Source organism: Leptodactylus fuscus, chromosome 4 (assembly GCF_031893055.1).
Source record: "Leptodactylus fuscus isolate aLepFus1 chromosome 4, aLepFus1.hap2, whole genome shotgun sequence".
NCBI classification, from domain to species: Eukaryota; Metazoa; Chordata; class Amphibia; order Anura; family Leptodactylidae; genus Leptodactylus; species Leptodactylus fuscus.
In genome coordinates this window covers 34,423,230-34,446,571 of record NC_134268.1, presented here as the reverse complement: position 1 = coordinate 34,446,571, position 23,342 = coordinate 34,423,230, and the positions used below count along the sequence as shown (strand labels likewise).

At 45.2% G+C, this 23,342-nt stretch overlaps 1 protein-coding gene across 1 annotated transcript in view; it reads right to left on the bottom strand.

Annotated features, from left to right (window-relative positions):
• Positions 1-23,342, bottom strand: part of CPQ (carboxypeptidase Q) — a 327,320-nt gene that overhangs the window by 94,428 nt on the left and 209,550 nt on the right. Inside the window, exon 5 of the mRNA XM_075270330.1 lies at positions 12,314-12,425. Coding sequence (XP_075126431.1) covers positions 12,314-12,425 — 112 coding nt within the window. The remainder of the gene's footprint in view (positions 1-12,313; positions 12,426-23,342) is intronic.

The window sequence follows — 23,342 nt, the reverse complement described above, 5'->3', positions numbered from 1 at the left end:
GCTTTAGCGTGATTGAGGAACAAACATCCAAACTCACAAACATCCAAACACACAAACTTTCACACTTATAATATTAGTAGGATATATATATATATATATATATATATATGTTATAGTGTATATATCAGTAAGAGAGACCAGGGGCAAGCACGAAGTTCTGAATAAACAAGGAATGACAGTTCTATTACGATGGGCAGAGATAGATGAACAGAGAGCACATAGTACGAGGGCTGATCGTCTGATTGACATAGTATCCGTCCACCTCTGTAATAGAGCATCAAGCGAGATAGACAGCAATAACCAGCAGCAGGCAATTGTGCCCAGACACAACATCTTTGATGTACAGTTCTGAAGAAAGCGTCTTCACTGATGTGACAGAGGTCGAAAGCTGAGAGATAGTGGAATGGATTCGGATCAGAAATCTATGCGGAGGAATGAGAAGCTTCCTCCAGAGGTGTGCTGAGAAGAAGGTGACACGTATTTAAGAGACCGCTAAAGGTTGAGGTCACGTAAAAACAAGAATATACAGTTTTATACAAAAGTCATGTAGTACACGGGACAGAGGAAGGTTAATATCCAGAAAATTCTCAGGAATTGAGAAACAGTGACTACTGGTATTGTAGCTGTCACCGTCATGTAGAATATGTTTTTACAATTACATAGGCAGGATCCTGGCGATATCACAAGTCATAGAAAGCCAAGTCCCTTGTCACGCCGAATGACATTGGTTATTTTTTTATTTATTATTACTTATATAACACCATCGTATTCTGCAACAGATAGTGTTAACACTGTCCCATATAGGGCTCAATATCTAAATTCCCAATCAGTATGTCTATGGAGTATGGGAAGAAACCAGAGTACCCGGAGGAAACCTACGCAAACCGGGGGAGACCATAGAAACTCCTTGCAGATGTCCTTTGTTGGATACAAATCTAGGACTCTAGCAACAGTACTAACCACTGAGGCACCGTGCATTCCTTTCACTTGGATGGAGCTATGTTGCAAGTTGATGGCCTCAGACAGCGCCTCATGGAGTAAACTGGGGGGGCTTGCATTACTTCTAATCAGCTGCTACTTATTGCATTATTGCAATAAGTGGCTGAGATACTTTTTACTTGCCCATCCACGCTTCTGTGCAGGCCACTAAGGGGCACTGCACTTATGCCACAATGCTGAAGGACGCCAGGATGCGGCGTACAGTGTCCAGGTATTCTTTAGCGTCAGCCCCAGCAAACCCTGGCGGCGTCAGGGAATCTGTCCTGCACAGGACCGTGGAGGGGGAGTAAAAATTATCAGCTGTTATCTATTATATCTATCAATTCTATGTAGTGGCAAAAAAGGGGTGCCATATACTGTCAGAGGCAAAATAATAATAAATTTTATTACTATAGCGCCAACATATTCCGCAGCGCTGTACAATTTGTAGGGTTCAAATAAAGACAGACAGATGCATTACAAAGAAAGTCATTTCACACAATGGGACTGAGGGTCCTGCTCACAAGAGCTTACAATCTATGAGGTAGAGGGGGTGACACAAGAGGTAGCAGGGGCGACATTGCGTATGCAGAGGTCACACACTTTTGTAATAGAGGTGACTGTCATTGCATAAACATAAGACTTTATGAGCCGTCGACAGTCGTGTCCTTTAACATGTGGATGGAGCTTGGACATATGGAGTTAGCATGAGATGACATCATATCATGTGGGGAAATGTGGGAGCGGGGACAGAGGAGGGTTAAGGGTTTACGTTAGACATTGTGATAGGTCTGTCTGAAAAGATGCGTCTTTAGTTTGCGCTTGAAGCTGTAGAAATTGGGAGTTAATCTGATTGTCCGGGGTAGAGCATTCCAGAGAAGTGGTGCAGCTCGGGAGAGGTCTTGTATACGAGCGTGGGAGGTTCTGATAATAGAGGATGTAAGTGTTAGGTCATTGAGTGAGCGGAGAACACGGGTTGGGCGATAGACAGAGATGAGGGAGGAAAAATGGGGGTCATATTCTGAGGGGGAGACAAAAGGGGGGTCACATACTATAGTGCGGGAAGAAAGGGGGGGGGCATTTACTGTGGGTGGCTTAAAAAAGGGGTCATAATGTGGAGGAACAAAAAAATGGGGTCATATACTGGGGAGGGGCCAAAACAAAAAGGGGTCATATACTGTGTGGGGATAAAAAAGAAGGCCTGTTACGGAATGTGGGCCAAAAAAAGAGGTGGTTGTGTAACATTTGGAGTCCAAAAAAAGGGGGTTGTGTACTGTGTGTATATCTTTTTTTTTTTTTTTTTTTTTTTGGGGGGGGGCACCTTTCTATAATTCTGCCACACCACAGCACTACAAACTTCAAGCAATTGTAATCACAGTCATACAAAAGGATGTCTGATGACATCCAGTCTTGAGACAAGTCACATGTAGGGGTGGAAGTTTGTACAATGGATTCCTATATGGAAGCTCTGCAGGGTTGCCAATAGAGCTGGAGAACAGTGAAGTAGGAGCATACCTCAACAACTTTCGAAGAACCGAAAGAGGGACAAAATGTGCTACACGCGCTGCTGCAAATTTAGCCCCGCCAACTTTTGTGTTGACTCCACCCATTCTCATTAATTTTTCATGTGCCCGCACACAGTATAATCCTCCTACAGTCATCCGTAAATTATATGTCCCCCCTCTATCTCTCCCCCAGTTTCATATACACCCTTCATCTGCCCCCAGTTTCATGTACCTCCATCTCTGTCCCCAGATTCATGTCCCCCCATCTCTGTCCCCAGATTCATGTCCCTCCATCTCTGTCCCCAGATTCATGTCCTCCCATCTCTACCCCCAGATTCATGTCCTCTCCATCTCTGCCCCCAGATTCATGTCCCCTCCATCTCTGCCCCCAGATTCATGTCCCCTCCATCTCTGCCCCCAGATTCATGTCCCTCCATCTCTGCCCCTAGATTCATGTCCCCACATCTCTGCCCCCAGATTCATGTCCGCTCCATCTCTGCCCAGTTTCATGTACCTCCATCTCTGCCCAGTTTCATGTACCTCCATCTGTCCCCATATTCATGTCCCCCCATCTCTGTCCCCAGATTCATGTCCCTCCATCTCTGTCCCCAGATTCATGTCCTCCCATCTCTGCCCCCAGATTCATGTCCTCTCCATCTCTGTCCCCAGATTCATGTCCCCTCCATCTCTGCCCCCAGATTCATGTCCCCTCCATCTCTGCCCCCAGATTCATGTCCCTCCATCTCTGCCCCTAGATTCATGTCCCCACATCTCTGCCCCCAGATTTATGTCCCCTCCATCTCTGCCCCCAGATTCATGTCCGCTCCATCTCTGCCCCCAGATTCATGTCCCCTCCAACTCTGCCCCCAGATTCATGTCCCTCCATCTCTGCCCCCGTCCTGTCATGCCGTCCTCTCCTTCATCCGCCCCCAGTTTCACGTTCCACCTCAGTGTACACATTACACTTACCTTCTCCACGCTCCCTCGCCGCTCTCTGCGCGCCTCTCTCTCTCTCACTCACTCGCACACAGTTGTAGACACGATGTGACGTCATCACATCGCGTCTACACAGCCAGTAGGCCGCGTGCAGCGGCGAAGCAAGGAGCTGAGCTGTGACAGCTCCTTGCTTCAGCCGCGTATGTGTTCAACTCAGATCTGCGTCCTCTGAATTTGTGCTTGCAATCATTTTCTGGAAGAAAATGAGTATTATCTGACAGAATTGCAGGGGTTCCAATACTTTTGGCCAGCACTGTACACATGAAGCAGGCTGTATACAGGGAGACAACATGAAAGTAGCAAAACTGCGGCTGTAGAAGGGGCAGCAAAGAGGTTGTCAAAGATGTGTGCAAGAAAGAAAACCCGGTGGCAGCAAAGTTGTGTGTGTCGAGTGGGAAAAAAGAAGTAGTACAGCGAGCTGTGTGTGTGTCAGAGTAATGTGTGAAGAAAGAACAGAGGCAGTAAACACCTAAAAAGCATAAAAGCCAAATACAGCTGACTATTTTACAGATGGGGCTAAGTAAGGTAGGGGGGGGGGGTTCTTGTGTGAAAGTTTTACCCGTAAGGGGGACCAGCTTTCAGAAAGTTTGAGAACCAGTACTCTAGGATACACACCTTGGCTCCATTACATTTATACATAATGATGTTGACACCTTCATCTTTTACCAATAGAGCCTTCATGTAGAGACGGAGCGGAGACTAGGAATTGTTACTTGTCTCTTGTGTCATATTCTGTTCTATTATGTGTTTTTGTAGTCTGGTTTAAGCAAGAAATGAAGGGCGAGGCAGACACAAGAGACAGCAGACAATTTCTCTTTGTCAGTTACTGAAACAATATGTAAGGGAAACAGTCATCAAGTCTCTGTACGGGATCATTAACACTGGAAAAGTCCTCCGTCTCATACAGTAGGTCACTGTGGAAGTCTAAACACAAGGTATCAGCCATCTCGCTAGTCTTTAGAAATAACACAAGTGTATGTTATCTTAACTCTTTTAGCCAAGGGAAGGTATTTCTGGAATTATTTGCACATCTTTGATGTTGAAAAGCCTACTGCTAGCACAAACGTTCATGGTTTATATATAGGCGAGAGTGAAAAAGTCACTAAGTAAGAAGCACTTTCCATGTTCAAAGACACCCAGTGGATTCTCTTCTGGATAGGAGATAAAACACTGTTTATCCGACACTGTGGATGACAATAGATGGCGATACGACTTAAAGAGAACCTGACAAATTATCTATCGTCAGTCCGTAAAGCGCTCACAGCAGTGGTTATGGTACCCTGTCACATATGGGTAATGGATGCCACAATTCTCAGGATGGAGCTTTACAAAATTGTTAACAATTTGGTAGAGATAAGTGAAAACTGTTTCGCCACCCGGTAAGTCAAAATTTATCCCCTGTCAAGAGGATCGGACAAAATATTATCAGGTCGGCTCGTGTGTTAATGTTAGGAACATTATATAAAGGACCCTGTTGGGCCATTTTTAGTCTGGATATATGATGAAATACGGTTGGATATGCTTTGTATGGTTTCCTTCGGAACATTTAGCTATAGATGTTGCAACTCGATCTGTAGGTCCTACACACTTGCAGTAATTGGTTTCATAAATGCTTGATTGGTAATAAATCTGGTGATCGGCAGGTCAAAAAGTGTTGCAATATGATAGAGATTTTTATGAATTGGACTGTTGTGCTGGCTTGTGCTTTTATTGTGTTGCAATATGATAGAGACCCTTGTGAGTGTGGGTGAGCATTATCCTGCTGAATAATGGCAGTCAGAAGCCCTGCCAGAGGCGACACATATGGCCACAGGATGTCCTGCATATATCGCTGATCTGTTAGTGTTCTACATATCATTACTAGGGGTGACCGACTATTAGATGTGATGGATTTCCAGATCATTACACTAGCAGTATGAGCAGTAGATAAGATAATCCTTTAATAGTCCTACCATGGGGAAATTTAGTGTATTAGCAGGATAGATAATACAATAACTCCATGGTAGAGGCATTACAGTGAGAGTAGGTACAGATAAAGGTAGTAGGAAGGATATCATATCTTAAGGATCTTTCAGTTCTCTGTATGGAGTGACCTACGCTTAGCCAGGTGTTGGATGTACGGCCTAACTGCAGCACTCTCTCTCACACTTGGGGTGAAGCAGTCGGTCACTTACAGTACTGCCCAGTGCGGTCACAGTCTCATACATGGGGTGGTATTTATTCTCCAGCATGGAGCTCACCACGGACAGTATCCTTCTGTCACCCACCACCTGTACTGGGTCCAAGGGGCTCCCCAGGACAGAGCTGGACCCTCTAACCAGCCTGTCAAGTCTGTTTCTGACCCTCACTGGTATAGTACAACCCCAGCAGGCCACTCTGAAGAAGATGGCTCATGCTACCATAGAGTTGAAAAAGGTCCTAAGAAGTGCCCCCTGGACTCCAAAGGCCCTCAGCCTCCTGAGCAGGTAGAGTCTGCTGTGACCCTTTCTGTGCAGCGCCTCCAGGTGATCGGCCCAGTCCAGCTTATTATTGAAGTGCACAACCAGGTACTTATAGGTCTTGACTATCTCAATGTCCTATCAATACACTGCAATAGCAGCAATGAAGTGATCAACCTGAGGCCTTCACACTCAAACCTGATGGTCGACGAATCCCAAATAGTTCTTGGATTCATCAATAAAGATGATAGGGTTTCAATCCACGACAGTCCAGTGCTTGAAAATGTTCCAAACAGAGACAGGGTTGTTTAATGGGTGGTGTACAAGGAACCAGAAGGACCTGCTCATGCTTATCACTAGAAATACCCAGGGGCCCTATAAGACGAGGCCCATTTCCTGCTACACTGCATCAAATATTCAGCTATGAGGGGCGTCTACTTTGAAAGACTCTCTGCCCACATCCCAGACTTCATATCTGCAGACGAGAAGAGGAAACTCTATATCCTACTGGAGGGGAGGAGGCCACTGTGGAGATCGCTGCCCAATACATGTCCAGCTGCCACCAGACAAGAGGAAGATGAGACCCCCAAAGACTATTAAACCCCCCACCCACCACCCAAAGACCTTTAAGCACCCCCACCCACTCTACGCCCCCCATACCCACACGTCCCAAACAAGAACGATGAGACCCCAAGGACACATGAACCCCCAAAACACACACCCCGATGCCCACCCCCACCTGCAACCACTCTTTGCTTTGGCAATACCAAATGGCTTTCTTCGGTCATTCTAATAAAGCCCCTTCGTATGTTGTATCTCTCTAATAGTAGTCTGTCTGAGCCATTTGGTTCCTGTTCACCGAGTCCTCATGTACACTTTTCCTAATACCTCCTACAACTAGATAAGAACAGCCTAGATGGTGGTCGATTCATCGTAAACCACCATCCTGCTTCTCTCAGTACAATGATGCTCCCCCTCTCAAAGTATGTCAACTGGGCACCATAGAGGCAGGTCTAGCAGTCAACATTTTCTCACCAAGAGGTATACTACCACAAAGTGGCCTCTGATAACCCTTATATAGGGCAGTGGGGGATGCACAGTTTTATACTACAATGTCTAATCAGACCTTACCAGTTATAATTTACATATCTATTGAGACATAACTGCAGCAATCCATCACTTCTATCTGTGTCTGGTAATTTTTTTTGTCAATGAGCATAGTTGAAAAACCTTTTTAATGTAAAAGGTTAACCAGCAGTGACTCTTCCAGTACCAGTATAGACTTTGATTAAAAAAAAATAATGTAATTTTACATAGGATTAGAATAAGTCATCTCAGCACTAAAATATTAGGTCAAGAGTACAGAGCAATTCCCAAGAACCTCAAGAATATTTTCTAAGAATGTTTAAACTAACTGCGGAAACTTTTTGCTGATCATGTGAAAACGGAGTGAGAAATAATGTCATGTTTCCAGTTCTATCATCCCTTCCTTTTGAAGCTCATATATGGACATAATTGGAAAATCTAATTATATTTCCATGAGCTTGTTCCTCAGACCCTTCTTATAATACTGGTCAGTGGAAGTTCTGCATCATATAGTCGCTCATCATCGAGCATGTGTGTGTACCATAGAAACTAACAGATGGTAATCATTATAGACGATCGTACACAGTAGCCAAAAATGTTTATCTTTCTTCCAACTGAATTTTTAGATTTGCAAAATGGAAAAAAAAATATCAGGGGCTTTCCAGGAAATTAAAGTTTATCTACAACAAATAAGTGGGTGCAGTGGCGTAACTAGGAATGGCGGGGCCCCGTGGCAAGCTTTTGACATGGGCCCCACCCCCCCTCGACCAACCCCCTCCTATGAATTCCTGCGCGTTCTATTATGCCCCATAGTGGCCCCTTCACACAGTATTATCCCCCATAGTGGCCCCTGCACATAGTATTATCCCCCATAGTGGCCCCTGCACACAGTATTATGCCCCATAGTGGCCCCTGCACACAGTATTATCCCCCATAGTGGCCCCTGAACACAGAATGATGCCCCATAGTGACCCCTGCACACAGTATTACCCCCATAGTGGCCCCTGCACACAGAATGAGGCCCCATAGTGACCCCTGCACACAGTATTATCCCCCATAGTGACCCCTGCACACAGTATTATGCCCCATAGTGGCCCCTGCACACAGTATTATCCCCCATAGTGGCCCCTGCACACAGTATTATCCCCCATAGTGGCCCCTGCACACAGTATTATCCCCCATAGTGGCCCCTGCACACAGTATTATCCCCCATAGTCGCCCCTGCACACAGTATTATCCCCCATAGTCGCCCCTGCACACAGAATGATGCCCCATAGTGGCCCCTGCACGCAGTATTATCCCCCATAGTGACCCCTGCACACAGTATTATCCCCCATAGTGGCCCCTGCACACAGTATTATGTCCCTCAGTGGCCCCTGCACACAGTATTATCCCCCATAGTGGCCCCTGCACACACTATTATGTCCCACTGTGGACACCCATGAACAATTATTATACTCTGGGGTCTTTTCAGACCCCAGAGTATAATAATCGGAGACCCGGGGGAATAAAAACATAAAAACTACTGTTTCTTACCTGTCCCCTGGCTCCTACGCTCTCTTCTCCGCTGTCAGTCTTATTCAATGACGTCGGACGTCACATGATCTGGGACGCAGGCCGGGTTCATGTGACATCAGAGACGTCAGTCAACTAGGAAGGAGGCCTGGCAGGATCGTGGAGGGGTAATGAACAGTGTTGTTTATGTTTCTTACCTCTCCCGGTCCGCCAATCATTATACTCGGGGGTCCAAAAAGACCCCCGAGTATAATGATAGCAACGGTAGTGGCTGTCACCGGGCCCCTAATGTCCTGGGCCCTGTGGCAGCTGCCTCTGCTGCTATGGCGGTAGTTACGCCACTGAGTGGGTGTCCAACACCTGGCACCCCCACCAATCAGATGACTGCAGGGACCACTACATGCTGGAACCAATCACAGATACCCACCTTAAACTACAGCACTGAACACTGTTTAGTGGCCATGAATGGTATTGCAGCTCAATACCATTATTACCTCCTTATAGGTAATCAGTGCCAATGTGTTCGGTATTCCATTTGGGGGGTCCCGAAGCGGACTCCTCGAACAGAATACCGAATGCAGATGTGAACCAGGCCTTAGACCCCATGCACATGGCACAATCTGGGCTGGAAAATTTGATTTGATCTGAATTACCTGGAAACCTAGTCAGAAAATGGGGCTCCGTGCATCTTAGTGATCTATAATACTACGAGTCCCTGCCTTTTCATAGTCCCACTGTCCACACTATATACAGTATGGGATAGTGAAGCCACAACAAGGTTGGGTCTCCCAGTATTATAGATGACTATGGTGTAAGGAGTCCAGTCTTCAGACTTGAGTATGGATCAGGGAATATGGCCAATATATAGACCAGATCCATAATACGACTAGTATATGGTGCATTTAACCTTCACATTTCACTGAAGGCTTCCCAGATGACAAGCTGATCAGAGATGGTCCTACTGTTGGGACCTTCAACAATTGGTTGTAAGAAGTGGAGACAAAACAAGTTAGCAGTTGCATACAAGTAAAATAAAACCAGTAAAAGTGTAGTTGTAGTGAAGAATCCCATAAACCTCCTCACACTGCTCTCCATGTTCTTGGCGAACGGTGTTATTTATGGAACATATTTCCACTCAATTACGGCTGTTAGTGCGACTCCGGAGACATCAGTCCTGCCATTTGTTTATGTAATAAATGATCTTGAATTTTAATAAGGGATGCGTCCATATTTCCGGGAAACGTACTTAGAGTTAATAAGATTAGTAGCAGCACAGTGTGGCAAGGATTAAACTAAAAATTAATATTTAATGGTACACGCAGCGTTACCAATTTTAATACATTATTGAAGACACACGTTATAGGTACTAATGTAGGAAACATCAGACCGTCAGTAAAAGCAAGGATTTCTCTGCAAGGCCTGGTTCACATCTGTGTTCGGTACTTGGGACCCCCTGAATGGAATACCAAACGCGGTGAGCAATGAAATCACATGGACCCCTTAGACTATAGTGGGGTCCAAGCAGGGGTGAACCTGCCTTTTTCGCCACCCGAGGCGGACGACAGAAAGCCTCCCCCCCCCCCTCCCCGGGAGGAGGGGGCAGAGCGAAGGGGGCGGGGCGGAGCGAAGGGGCCGTGGTGGAGGGGCGTTAGCAGGCAAAGAGCAGGCATGGAGAGGACCTGCTCTCTGCCCAAGCGTGAGGTGAGGCCGCTGGAGCAGCGCTGCTCCAGCGGCCTCCCCAATCCACCGCTCGGTGACGCTAAGCCAGTCCAGGACAGCTTGTCCTGGACTGGCTTAGGTAAGCAAAAATGCTGCCCTCCCCGGGGCCCTGGCATAGCGCCGCCTGAAGCGGTCGCTTCAGGACGCCTCATGGGAGGTGCAGCGCTGGGTCCAAGTGTTTTCCATGCGGTGTCCACACAAGTCATGCGGATTGAAAATTACTTCAAGAACTACTTTCCTCTCTGCATGATTCATGTGGACACATCTCGGAAAACACACAGATCCCCTTATAGTCTAAGGCAGGGGTGCCCAATACATCGATCGCGATCTACTGGTAGATCGCAAAGGACGTATGGGTTGATCGCGGGATGCAGGGAGCCGGGGTGCTGCTTGTTCACAGTGCAGGCTGAGAATCATCTCCGGACACTGGCAGGTGGGGCTGCCGCAGCCCCAGCCTGCCAGAGTCTAGAGATAACTCTCAGCCTGCGCTGTGGAGAAACAGACAGCAGGGATCCCTGGGTGGCCACAGAACGCCGCTGTCTCCTGCTCTCACGATCCGCCTGGCCCCGCCCACATACCAGGTCCCGCCCACATACACACCGCCCCGCCCACAATCCCGCCCGGCCCCACCCACAGGCCCGCCACGGCCCCGCCCTAGTAGATCTTTTGCCTTGGTCAGCTAATAAAGTAGCTCACACGCTGAAAAAGTGTGAGCACCCCTGGTCTAAGGGGTCCGTGTGCTTTCATTGCTCATCGCTTTTTAATTCATTCGATATTCCGTTCGGGGGTCCCAAAGCAGATTTCCTGAACAGATTACCAAATGCAGATGTGAACCAGGTCTTAGTCTATACCTACAGTGGGGATTTTAGTTGGATTTCTTAAAAAAAAACAAAAAAAAAACAGAAAACTACACTGTGATTTTGTCCATGACTCCCCTTCGTTGGACCAATGATCGCCATGTTGCTTGTAATGTAAGTGAATAGGACATGACTCTAGACAAAAAAAAAAAAAATAGAGCAACCTTTGGGTTCACAATGCAACCTCATTCACTGACATTACTTCAGATGTCACAGAGCCACACGGTGTTCTTTTGTCACATGATGGGAAAAGTTCAAGCCAAGTTCACCATGTAGCCGATTCCAATTCCAAGTTCCGATTTCTACTGCTGATGGACTATCCCTAGAGTAGGCCATCAACATTAGATCTGCAGGGGTCCTGGATGTACGAGGGCAGCCTAGCTCTGGGTAATGTTTATAAACTGTAGCGCTGCCCCACAGACTTCAATGATTCAAAGCACAGACTGGTTCGTGCAGATTAAGGTTTCTGTCACACAAATTCATCAGATTAAGAGAACAGCCACTAAAATAAGACTGAGCTGCAATATTAAGCACAGCCCCTATGTATGATTCTGTGCTTGGTGTTCAGTGGAGAAGCTACATTCTTCAGATGATCGGTGAGGGTCCAACACATTGATGACTTATCCTACAACTGGGAAGACCCCTTTACACGGAGCCTATCATATTGAACATGGTGTCTAACATGCCAGCAAAATATAACAAAGCAGGAGGTACTATGTACCTACACACTAAAATTATCGTAAATCTGGCGGGACTGGTGGCTCATCTACCCCACCCACTCATCATGCCCCTTTACCGAAGAGTGGCAAGGGAGTCAGAAAGCAGAAAAAAACCCCACAAAACCAGATTTGTAAAAAAATCTTGCAACTTTTTCTTGCCGTACAAGACGTAATAAATCTGCCCCATTTTGTTGATGTATCCGTGCGTCCATGGTTCCCCCCAACAAATAGAACGAATGATATAAAGTTATATCGGACTGAAATTACAAAATTACATAACTCTTTCCCCCTATGGTTTAAAATGGGACCGTTCCAAATTTATACAAGGGTCACTGACTGTATCACCGCTATAACACAATACTCATGAGATCAATAAGGAAATGTGCGAAGACTAACAAAGGAACTGTAAAAAACGAAAACAGCAAAAAACATGTCTATCAGCAACTATAAATGAGTGAAGGCTACGATCGGTGTCGATGACTCCATCTATAAATATTTACCCAGATCTTTAATGAGGGACAGCGCTTCCCATGAGATAAAGGCTCCACCACCATCATCCATGGCTCCTTGCCCAACATCCCAGCTGTCCAGATGTCCGCTGACAATCACAACCTACAACGAGGAGGAAATATGTCACAATATTGTACAAGTCTCACTTCTATCATTTCTTCATTAGTTCTATTCATCGAGACCCATCTGTTCCATGTAGAACAGTCCGCGCATAGATGAATGTAATAGATGAATTTCTAGCATTATCTTTGGATACCTTACAATGTGTTGTACAAGATTCCTGGCAGTAAAAGCGTGTGGCTGTTTCATAACGGGATGACATGTTCATTCTGGAATGGGAACAGATATTGCAAGAGCCGGAAACTAAGTGTCTCGATGTGGGTGTAATTCCTAATAGGGCTGTGAAAGCCATTTGGACGCAAAATTTCGAAGAGATGCTTTATGAGATCATGAAATAACTTCACTTTCTTACCAGAAAAGACTGACCTATTTTTGGAAATGCTTCTATTGATTGTTAAATTCTTAGGTAGAAGATTATTATGGGGTGTTTTTTTGTGTTTTTTTTTTGCAGGGACCCTTTGCCTGAAATATAACAATAGTAGTAGATGTCGCTTTCTGAAACAAGCTCACTCACCTTACTCACGCAATATCAGGGCATTATTACTGTATGTTATAATAATGGGGCCATTATACTCAGTGGCGTAACTAGGAATGGCGAGGCCCCGTGGCGAACTTTTGAAATGCCCCCCCCCCTCCCCGACCGACACACAGTATTATGTCCCATAGTGGCCCCTGCACACAGTATTATACCGCATAGTGGCTCCTGCACACAATATTATCCCCCATAGTGGCCCCTGCACACAGTATTATGTCCCTTAGTGGCCCCTGCACACAGTATTATGTACCTCAGTGGCCCCTGCACACAGTATTATCCCCCATAGTGGCCCCTGCACACAGTATTGTGGCCCCTGCACACAGTATTATCCCCCATAGTGGCTCCTGCACACAGTATTATGCCCCACTGTGGACACCCATAAACAATTATTATACTCTGGGGTCTTTTCAGACCCCAGAGTATAATAATCGGAGACCCAGGGGGAGATAAACATTAAAAAAAACTCTGTTACTCACCTATCTCCCGTCCCCTACGCTGTCGGCTTCCGAAGTAGTCAATTTTCAATGACGTCAGACGTCACATGACTCGGGACGCAGGCTGGGGTCATGAGACGTCAGACGACTAGGCCAAAGCCTGCCTGGATCGTGGAGAGGTAAGTAACAGTGGTTTTTATGTTTCTTACCTCTCCCGGTCCGGCGATCATTCTACTCGGGGGTCCGAAAAGACCCCTGAGTATAATGATAGCAGCGGTAGCGGCTGTCACCGGGCCCCTAATGTCCCGGGCCCTGTGGCAGCTGCCTCTTCTGCTATGGCGGTAGTTACGCCACTGATTATACTGTGTGTCATAATAAAGGGGCCATTATATTGTGGGGTCCTTGTAAGAGGGCCATGATATTGTGTGAGGGCACAATAAGATCTCTATTTTATTGTGTGGAGGCATTATAAGGTGCCCATTTTATTGTGTGTGGGCATAATAAAGGGGCTATTTTTGGTCTGTGGCAATGTAATGTGGTGGCTTTTAGAGGAACAAACTACGGCTCCAATGGGGCCCACTGAGGATCTGTTGCCCGAGGACCCACACAAACCTGCAGCTGGCCTTTCATTCCCTTTCAGGTTAAAGTCACCTTGAGTGGGTGCAGAGGATTTCCTCAGCCAGGTAGACGTTTCCCCCTACTGTGGAAATTGTAGGAGACCCATAGAATTACTGTACATTGCAACCATTCAGATGAATGGCCATACTTGCTATAGGAAGGATAGCTCAAGTCCACCAGTACAGAAGAACCTACAGTCCAGTTGTCAATCCTGGTTAATATAGGCTTTCATAGAGAAGAAAACGTCTTTAATGTCAATGTAAAACTCTACTTTGTATGGAAGCTTAAAAAAAAAAAAAAAAAAAAAAAAAAAAAAACCAGAAGCGGCCCTAAAATAGATACAAAGCTATTTATAAGTCTGTAGGTATTAAAGTGTACCTTCAATATAAACACTTTTCATAAAGGAATAGTACAGAGGAATATAAAAAACTTTGTAATATATCTTAATTAAGAAATATGAGTTGAGTGACTATGGAGAGGGGAGGGGGAGGAGAAGAATGCTAGAAAAGACACACACGCATACAGCAGCTGCTATACTATGCTATTCTGAAAGTGAGAGAAAGCTGACACTTTTATATCTTTCAAGATAAGACTCTACCACTGCATAGAATGAGGCAATAAATCAATTAACAGCCACCTCCTCCCTCTCCCCTCTCCATAGAGTTCTATATTAGAGCTGGTTACAGAGACAGACTCTATATAAATAAACAGTCTGAGTGAAGATACAGAGGAGGGAATCAGCCTCCTAAGTGGAGAAGGAAACAATTTGTTTAATAAGATATATTACAAAGTTTCTTATACTTACCTGTACAATGCATTTATAAAAAGTTGTTTTAGAATCGGAGATAAACTTTAAGTTCTGCCCTGTTCCATCGCTTTAAAACTGCAAAGGAGAAGCGTTTGTAGAAAAAATCTTCAGTCCAGGAAATGGACACTCGGCACTTTAATCAAGGACATAGGAAGATGGCTTTTATTCAGTATGAATAAAGCATTTCAGGACGGAACAGATCATGTTTAGAGATGAGCGAACACTGTTCGATCAGCCGATCCGAACAGCATGCTCCCATAGAAATGAATGGAAGCACCTGTGACGCCGGCCGACCGCCGGCAAAGTCAGCGTCACAGGTGCTTCCATTCATTTCTATGGGTGCGTGCTGTTCGGATCGGCTGATCCGAACAGTGTTCGCTCATCTCTAAAACAGATCACTCATAAAAGTTCCTCCTATACAAGGAGATTTTCTGTTTGCTATTCGTTCCCATTGACACGAATGTAAACAACTGTTTACTCGTGAGCAAACAAAAGTGGAAACTAGTGTCCGTCATGTTGTTTACATTAGTGTCAACGGAAATGGACACAGCATCAGTCTGTGACTGTTCCCTGTCATAGCTAATGTCCGTTGCTGTCATCCTATGACGGGAGACAGCAACGTACATTAGTAATGGTAGTATGAATGCAGTTTAACACTTTTTCTCTCCTTGTTAATTGTGTAATGTCTTCATTCCCCTGTGATTGGCGCTATAGAAGTAATGCACACTTTATAGATCACAGCTGATCACTGGGGGATCAAGCAGCGGGCAGCCTCTTTGATAATGCTGTGATATAGAGTGGATCTGCTTACTGATAGAGCTGATGATGTGACCAATGTCAATACACTCGAATCTGCATCATAATGTCCTACACAATGCTCAGCCTGTCTCTCATGAACCATCACACTCCATACCTGGAGCCCAAGTCACAGACTACGTTTTCTCCATATCTGAAGCATCCGGGACTCCTAATGTTGAATTAAAGGCCTGTTCTGCCACAGATGAGCGGTAACACCTGTATATTTCCTGGATAATACTTGCTGAATGGGAGATCAGGCTAATATTGGCTTTCCAATAACGTCCTGATTCTAACTAAGAGGAAACCACTAGAGATGAGTGAGTACTGTTCGGATCAGCCGATCTGAACAGCACGCTCCATAGAAATGAATGGATGCACCTGGTACTTCTGCTTTGACAGCGGCCGGCCACTTAACCCCCCGCGTGCCGGCTACGTCCATTCATTTCTATGCGAGCGTGCTGTTCGGATTGGCTAATCCGAACAGTACTCGCTCATCTCTAGAAACCACTAATATAAAGGTATGAATGTACACTTATTACGTATTCCGCAGTTCTAAGAGTGTATCCCCTAGCCAGAGATATGCAAGATTGAGAAATGTAAATTATAGTCTTTGTACAGTGCTGTGATATATGTTAGTGCTATACAATTTAGCAAGATAGCAGAGTGGGAATATCCAGATTCTAATAGGGATAAAGAAATAATCTGGCTCTATAGTTATCGACTACATCTTTATCTGTTACCTCTGCTCCATCTTTTAAGGCTTTATTCACACAAAGGTCAGAACAATGACACTGGGACTAGTCACAAGTAATATGTCAGATACTGAGTCGTTTTCACAGATCCTTCAATAGACTGAAGTCTATCCATGAGGGATCTGTGAAAAAGGATACACTTGACCATGAGAAACATACTCAGCCATGTGAATGAGCTCTAAAGCCTAAGAGGTAACCAGTGTCGGACTGAGGTCCCTTAGATACTCCTGATAAAATGATCCCAGAGCCCACCCTCCATCAACCACTGCAGGCTGACTCTCCAACAACCGCTGGGGACCCTCCTTCCAACAACCGCTGGGGACCCACCTTCCAACAACCGCTTGGAAATAGGAGATCCTCTGGTACTCTGGAGGGCTAGACTGACACTGGAGGTAAGAGGTCCCTTGGGCCCTCCAGATAAAATGATCCCGGGGCCACCCTCCGTCGACCACTGTAGACTGACTCTCCAATAACTACTGGGGACCCACCCTCCAAAAACCACTGGGGACCCACCTTCCAACAACCACTGGGGACCCACCTTCCAACAACCACTGGGGACCCACCCTTCAACAACCACTGGGGACCCACCTTCCAACAACCACTGGGGACCCACCTTCCAACAACCACTGGGGACCCACCTTCCAACAACCGCTGGGGACCCAACTTCCAACAACCGCTGGGGACCCACCTTCCAACAACCCCTGGGACCCACCTTCCAACAACAGCTGGGGACCCACCTTCCAACAACTGCTGTGGACCCACCTTCCAACAACCGCTTGGAAATAGGAGATCCTCTGGTACTCTGGAGGGCTAGACCGACATTGGAGGTAAGAGGTCCCTTGGGCCCTCCAGATAAAATGATCCCGGGGCCACCCTCCATCAACCACTGTAGACTGACTCTCCAATAACTACTGGGGACCCACCCTCCAACAACCACTGGGGACACACCTTCCAACAAACACTGGGGACCCACCTTCCAACAACCACTGGGGACCAACCCTCCAACAACATCTGGGGACCCACCTTCCAACAACCACTGGAGACCCACCTTCCAACAACCACTGGGGACTCACCTTCCAACAACCGCTGGGGACCCACCTTCCAACAACCGCTGGGGACCCACCTTCCAACAACCGCTTGGAAATAGGAGATCCTCTGGTACTCTAGAGGGCCAGGCCGACATTGGAGGTAAGAGGTCCCTTGGGCCCCCCGGATAAAATGATCCCGGGGCCCAAACTCAATCAACCACTGCGGGCCGACTCCAATAACAACTGGGGACCCACCATGTAACAACTGCTTGGAAATAGAAGATCCTCTGGTACTCTGGAGGGTCGGTCCAACACTGAAGGTAAGAGATAGATGACTACATGGGGTCTGCATAAGACCTGTATACATCAAACAGTAGGACATTATAGAAATAAATAATAAAGACTATTTGAGATGTTGCTTCTTTCTCCATCATAAATTCATTTGATTGTAGCCTCTTATCGAGGGCAATTCCCCAATATTCTAGTTACATTTAGGTTTTACAACTTATAGGGTTTTTTTGGGGGTCATTTACATTGATAATGAGATCAGTGTGACAAAGCTCTTATCTTATGGTGACTACTCGATGATTTGCCAGCATGTAAGGCCATACTTTCTATGTAGTGCTAGCTTCTGTAGAGAGGACATCTATGGCCGGCAGTAAATTCCCTCGGCAATCAGCTGATTACATGAGGCTTCCGGGGGCAACTCGTAGGGATTAGCTGATTGCCGAGCGAGATTTATAATAATGATGGCTGATTATTCCTAAACCCTTCTGTAGACACAGGAGCAACAAAAACAGCTCTAAGGTGAGAGGAGAGGAGCAAACAATGCCACAGAGCTCCGCTTCCGTCTATATCATGAGTATCATTGGTAGAGGAGTGGAGTGCTCTTCTAATTTATGGCTAATTTTCAGATTTGACTTAAGGGTCCCCCCCGATGGGCAGGACGAATACCGTTTGATGCTAAACATGTTGACTAGCATTTGACACAGGCCGATGCAAAGTTACAGCTCCAATGATTATCAGAAGCACTTCCATGACCACACAGAGCTAAACATGCCGTAATACACGAGAACAAGCATGACTTTTGGATATGGGATGTCCTTCGCTCCTTCCTAAAACCACCCAAACGACGGTAAATAATGACTTTGGAATAAATGCACAAAACACCTTATTTTGGGTGTCAAAATGGCCACAGCTTTATTAAACTCACAGAAGTAAAATAATGACAGAAGGAGTCAGGTGAAGTGCTAGACCATTGGGATTCACGAATACTGTGAGATCCCCAGCTGTCTGACATACAGCACCCGGCCAGACAGCAATAAATAAATAAAGGGGGCAGCACGCTCCGGCTTGCAATTCTAGCAGAGCCAGTACACTTTAAGGGCACCAACGACCCTGTGCTTAACCCCTGTGCCCGCCCCTGGATGACGTTACTATTACCACATCCTTCAGGCTGGCCATTTCCAAAGCTCAGCCTGTCACCACCATGAGGTTTAACCTCCTCTATTAGTTAAAATAAGTTCACAATAACTTGCCTGCAACTTCCACCTGACTCCGCAACCGTAAAACTAAAGCTGTGACAGTTTATCAATGGACCATGTGACACGTAATACTTTATTACACACGACTGACTAAATAATGACAAACCCCCGACTCACAAAGAGTCATCCTACAGCACTCAGGAGAGGAAAAAACCCCTGTGGAGGAAACCTCTAGGGAATCATGGCTGGAGGACTGCCCTTCCCCTGGGCTTAGAAGGATAATGCCCAACAATAACTCATCAAAGTCATCTCATAATTGAATATATAGAGCCAAATACACAATTACAGTAACAAAGCAATGATACAAAAATACATTAGACAGGAAAATGTGCAAAAAAGCAAGTGTAACATAGTGATGAAAAGAGGGTGGGGGGAGAGTGAGGTGTTCCTCAAAGCCCAGCAATGACGCTAGACTGTAAGGCCCACGCTTGTGACAGTGGAGGGATAATGATACCAAAACTAAGGGTAAGCGATATCTACGGCACCCAAGCACGTGAAAGGTCCTCTTTAAGTGGGAAGATCATAGACATATAAAAGTACAAAAAATCACAGTTTACGACGCTATGATGTATGATCAAATAAAAATGTCAAACAATTCAAAGAAAATGTATCTAATTTTATAAAATTGTGCAGGATTAGAAAATATTTCTGTTTCTCAAGAAGTGACATCACATCCTTTGGTCACGTGGCCATGGTTCCGATTCCTTCTCATTAATTCATTAATTTTAATGGGCTGGGCTGCGGCACTGCCATATGATCAATAAACATGAGGTCATTTCTTGAGAAGAAGAAATTAGAACTATAGACATGGTGGTCATTCAAAACAATGGCCATCAATGTCATATATATAGACACCTTCGGGGAGATTTATCAACCTTCTAAGGCTATGTTTATATCTGTGCTGGACTCCATTGGACTCCATCACCGAGTCTACCTGAGTTTTCCCTCCATTGGTTTTAGTTTTAACACTGAAGACTGGCATTATAGTCAATGTGTTCTGCCGGGGTCCATGTGTACACGCTATTACAGCAGTCCGCTTATCTGTCGTGCTGGTCCTCTGAGTGAATGGAAAGGCAATGCTAGTTTAAGCCAGTTTTCTGCCATAGATGAGTGCTATTATGGTGCATCTTTGATACATGGACCTTTTTTTACGCCCCTCCCCAATTCTGCGACTCCCTCACCACTTTCGTCCAATGTGGGCAGAGCGAGTGGGGACATCTCGGCTCGACATATTTATTGCAACTGGCATGGATCATATAGGAAATCTATGCTAGTTCCTGGGTGGCATAGATTTCCATTCTGGTATACGGGTATGTTCTCGATTTATTAAGAGGCCAGAGCATCTTGCCAAGTTATTTTTTTTTAATTGTTTATTTATATGGCACCATTATATTCGTTGGCTACTTACAGAGATATCAACACTATCCCGCATAGGGCTCACAATCTACAATTCCCTATCAGTATGTCTTTGGAGTGTCGGAGGAAACTGAAGTACCCGGAGGAAACACGGGGAGATCATACAAACTCCTTGCAGATGTTTTCCTTGCTGCAACGTACCAGTACTAACCACTAAGGCACCGTGCTGCCTCGCCAGGTGTACATTGCACCAGTCTGCTCTTGTCTTCATAAATCCCCCCTTGAGTCCACTGGATGGGTTCTCCAGTTGCTTCCAAGTAGGTGACGTACACCTTGTGACTTTCACTTGTCCTAATAGGGGTTTTCTTCATGAAACAACCCATTTAGAATCTAATACTTAAAAAAACATCAACTTCTAACTGACAAAAACAGCATATTAGTTATGACGGGGAGGAAATTTACATATTTTGCTCATTTATGGTTTAATAGCCATATATATGGAAGAAGTAAATCTGAGCAAGTTGGGAAAATAGTAATTAAGATGACAGAGAATGAGATCCAAAATGTTCCACTTTACAGCTAATTCAATGTGACTAATTAAAGTCTACCTTTCAGCTGTACCGGAGGACGTTACATGTGAATTATTACATCACTGCAGCTGTTGTTTCATCTAGTAATAAAAGAGAGATGGCGAAACGCGGCAATCACTTTTTCGGCATTGCCTTTAGTTATAGGAAGAGTAATAAAAAAAGGGAAAAAAAAGTCTTTCCTCGGAGACCGAGCAGCGGCGGATGACTACAGTTGCCTTATTGGTTTCACGGGCAATCAGACAAATCGGGATTCACGACTCTTGACGCCAAAAGCCACTACAGAATCATCAAAAGGTGAATCCAGACGGCACTCACAAACAAGCTCCTTCCACAACTGTTTTCGAGAGGCAACGACGTTTATGAATCCTCGGCTGCCACTAATACTGGCGCCTCTGTTTTTCTCTCCTTTTTAACTTTGGCAACAATCCAACGACTTCAGTGATGAAGAACACAGTTGTGTCTTTTAGAACATTTCATTCCCAAAACACGAAGGCCTCTCTGTGCAGTAGCTAAACATCGACATGCTTCAGAGACTCGTGAAGTGAAGGCGTCTTCTCGCCACTATATGGAATGCCGCAGCACCATGACTGGTGGTTTGTACCTGCTCTGTTTATCTATGCATAAAGTCAAATCTGTTCCCAAAGGCCCGGAGAAAACCACGGGATTAGTCAGAGGAAAAGGGGGCATTGAAGGTCATTATTAAAGAGCAAAGCTACGAGCACAGATAACATTTCTTGATGATACCGATGTACTACAGATAAAGTGCTCGGAGTCCTTACAAAGACTTTTTGAGAATGACCAATATTAAAATGTATCCAAGCTTTCAAAAACATTTGATACGTCATAAGCATCACTTTTGGTCCTAAGTTTTTATGATCTGAAATCATAAAGACCCTTAGTCTTAGCTCCTGGACTCTCAATGGTCACTAAAATTAAGGGGAAGAAGCAGTGGCGTAACTAGGAATGGCGGGTCCCCGTGGTGAACTTTTGACATGACCGACACCGAAGATCTTGACCGACTGAGCCCCCCCCTCCCGTCGCATTCCTGCGCGCTCTATTATGCCTCATAGTGGCCTCAGCACACAGTATAATATAAGATAATCCCTTAATAGTCCCACAGTGCGGAAAATGTCCCATTGTGGCCCCTGCACACGGGATTATGCCCCATAATGAACACCCAGGAACAATTATTATACTCTGGGGCATTCCGTCTTAGCCAACGGTGCGGAAAGTTCACATGGCGGAAAAGGTTTACCTCCGGGTCAACATATCTTAATGAAGGTGGGCTAAAGATCAGTGAAGGAGCGTAATCTAAGGAAAATAGATGTGCATCACCTATAGGTACTGACTTCTATATTATTTTCCAGCTTGTAACTGGCTAGACGCTACATTTTCATTCTACACCTCTCAGTACACATATAACACACTCCCTTTATCTTGAGCTGTCGGTATATTTCTCTTGACTAGTCCTGAGCGTATCTGAACATTGCTTCTTTTACTTTTTACACAGTTGAATGAATCACAACTAATTCACTGGCACATCTTGTCGCATTTCACAATGTGCCATTTGTTATGTTCTTGGACTACGACGACGCATCTTACAAGTAATTTCAAATAACACATTTTTGTCTTATTTCAGAGAAAGCCTCTATCTTCCTGTGATCTTAAAGAATTCCTTTCCTGATAAGATGACAGGGCTCGCCCATTACCTTTTCATCAAGTATAATGCATAATGAATTTCAACAGGTCCATTAAAATGACTGTATGCAAAGGCAGACGCCATCATTTCTAAGACGACGCGATGTATATCTGCACTGCACGCTATGTAGAAAGGTTCACTGCAGCGATCGCTGATCAGCTCATTATACTTGACCAAATGTGTTATTAAATATGACGTGATTTGTAAAAGCAGCTGAAAACAGCACATTTTACTTATTTGCAGTATTGTTCCATGTAAGCGTATAGGACACATCTGCAATAACCTGCAAAGCTGCTACTCAACAGGGTGCAAGGTCATGAGGGTCACAGAACTTGTTTAAGCATCACAGTCCCATCAATCGTCTTATCGGCCGAGGTGCTGAGAATCGGACACCCCTCGATCTGATACTGATCTACCCCAACAATAACCCATCCATCTTGGAAAATCCCTATAACAATGGAAATGTCATTAATGCTAGAAACTACATATATCCAAAAAGATTAAAAACCATGGATGTTTTTGTGCCCCAACTTTTTTTTATAGGACAATCCCTTTTATTGACCAAGGTAATTTTAGAAAAGCAATTTCCGCTTACAAATCCTCTCCAAATTCCTCTGTGTGAATGACTAACTTAGCTGCTGTTGGGCTGTCAGGTCACCACCCCTGGTGATAGCGTTTGCCCTTTGGTGTTACACCCAATAAAGTAAGAACACCCCATTAAAATAACCTTGTGATCA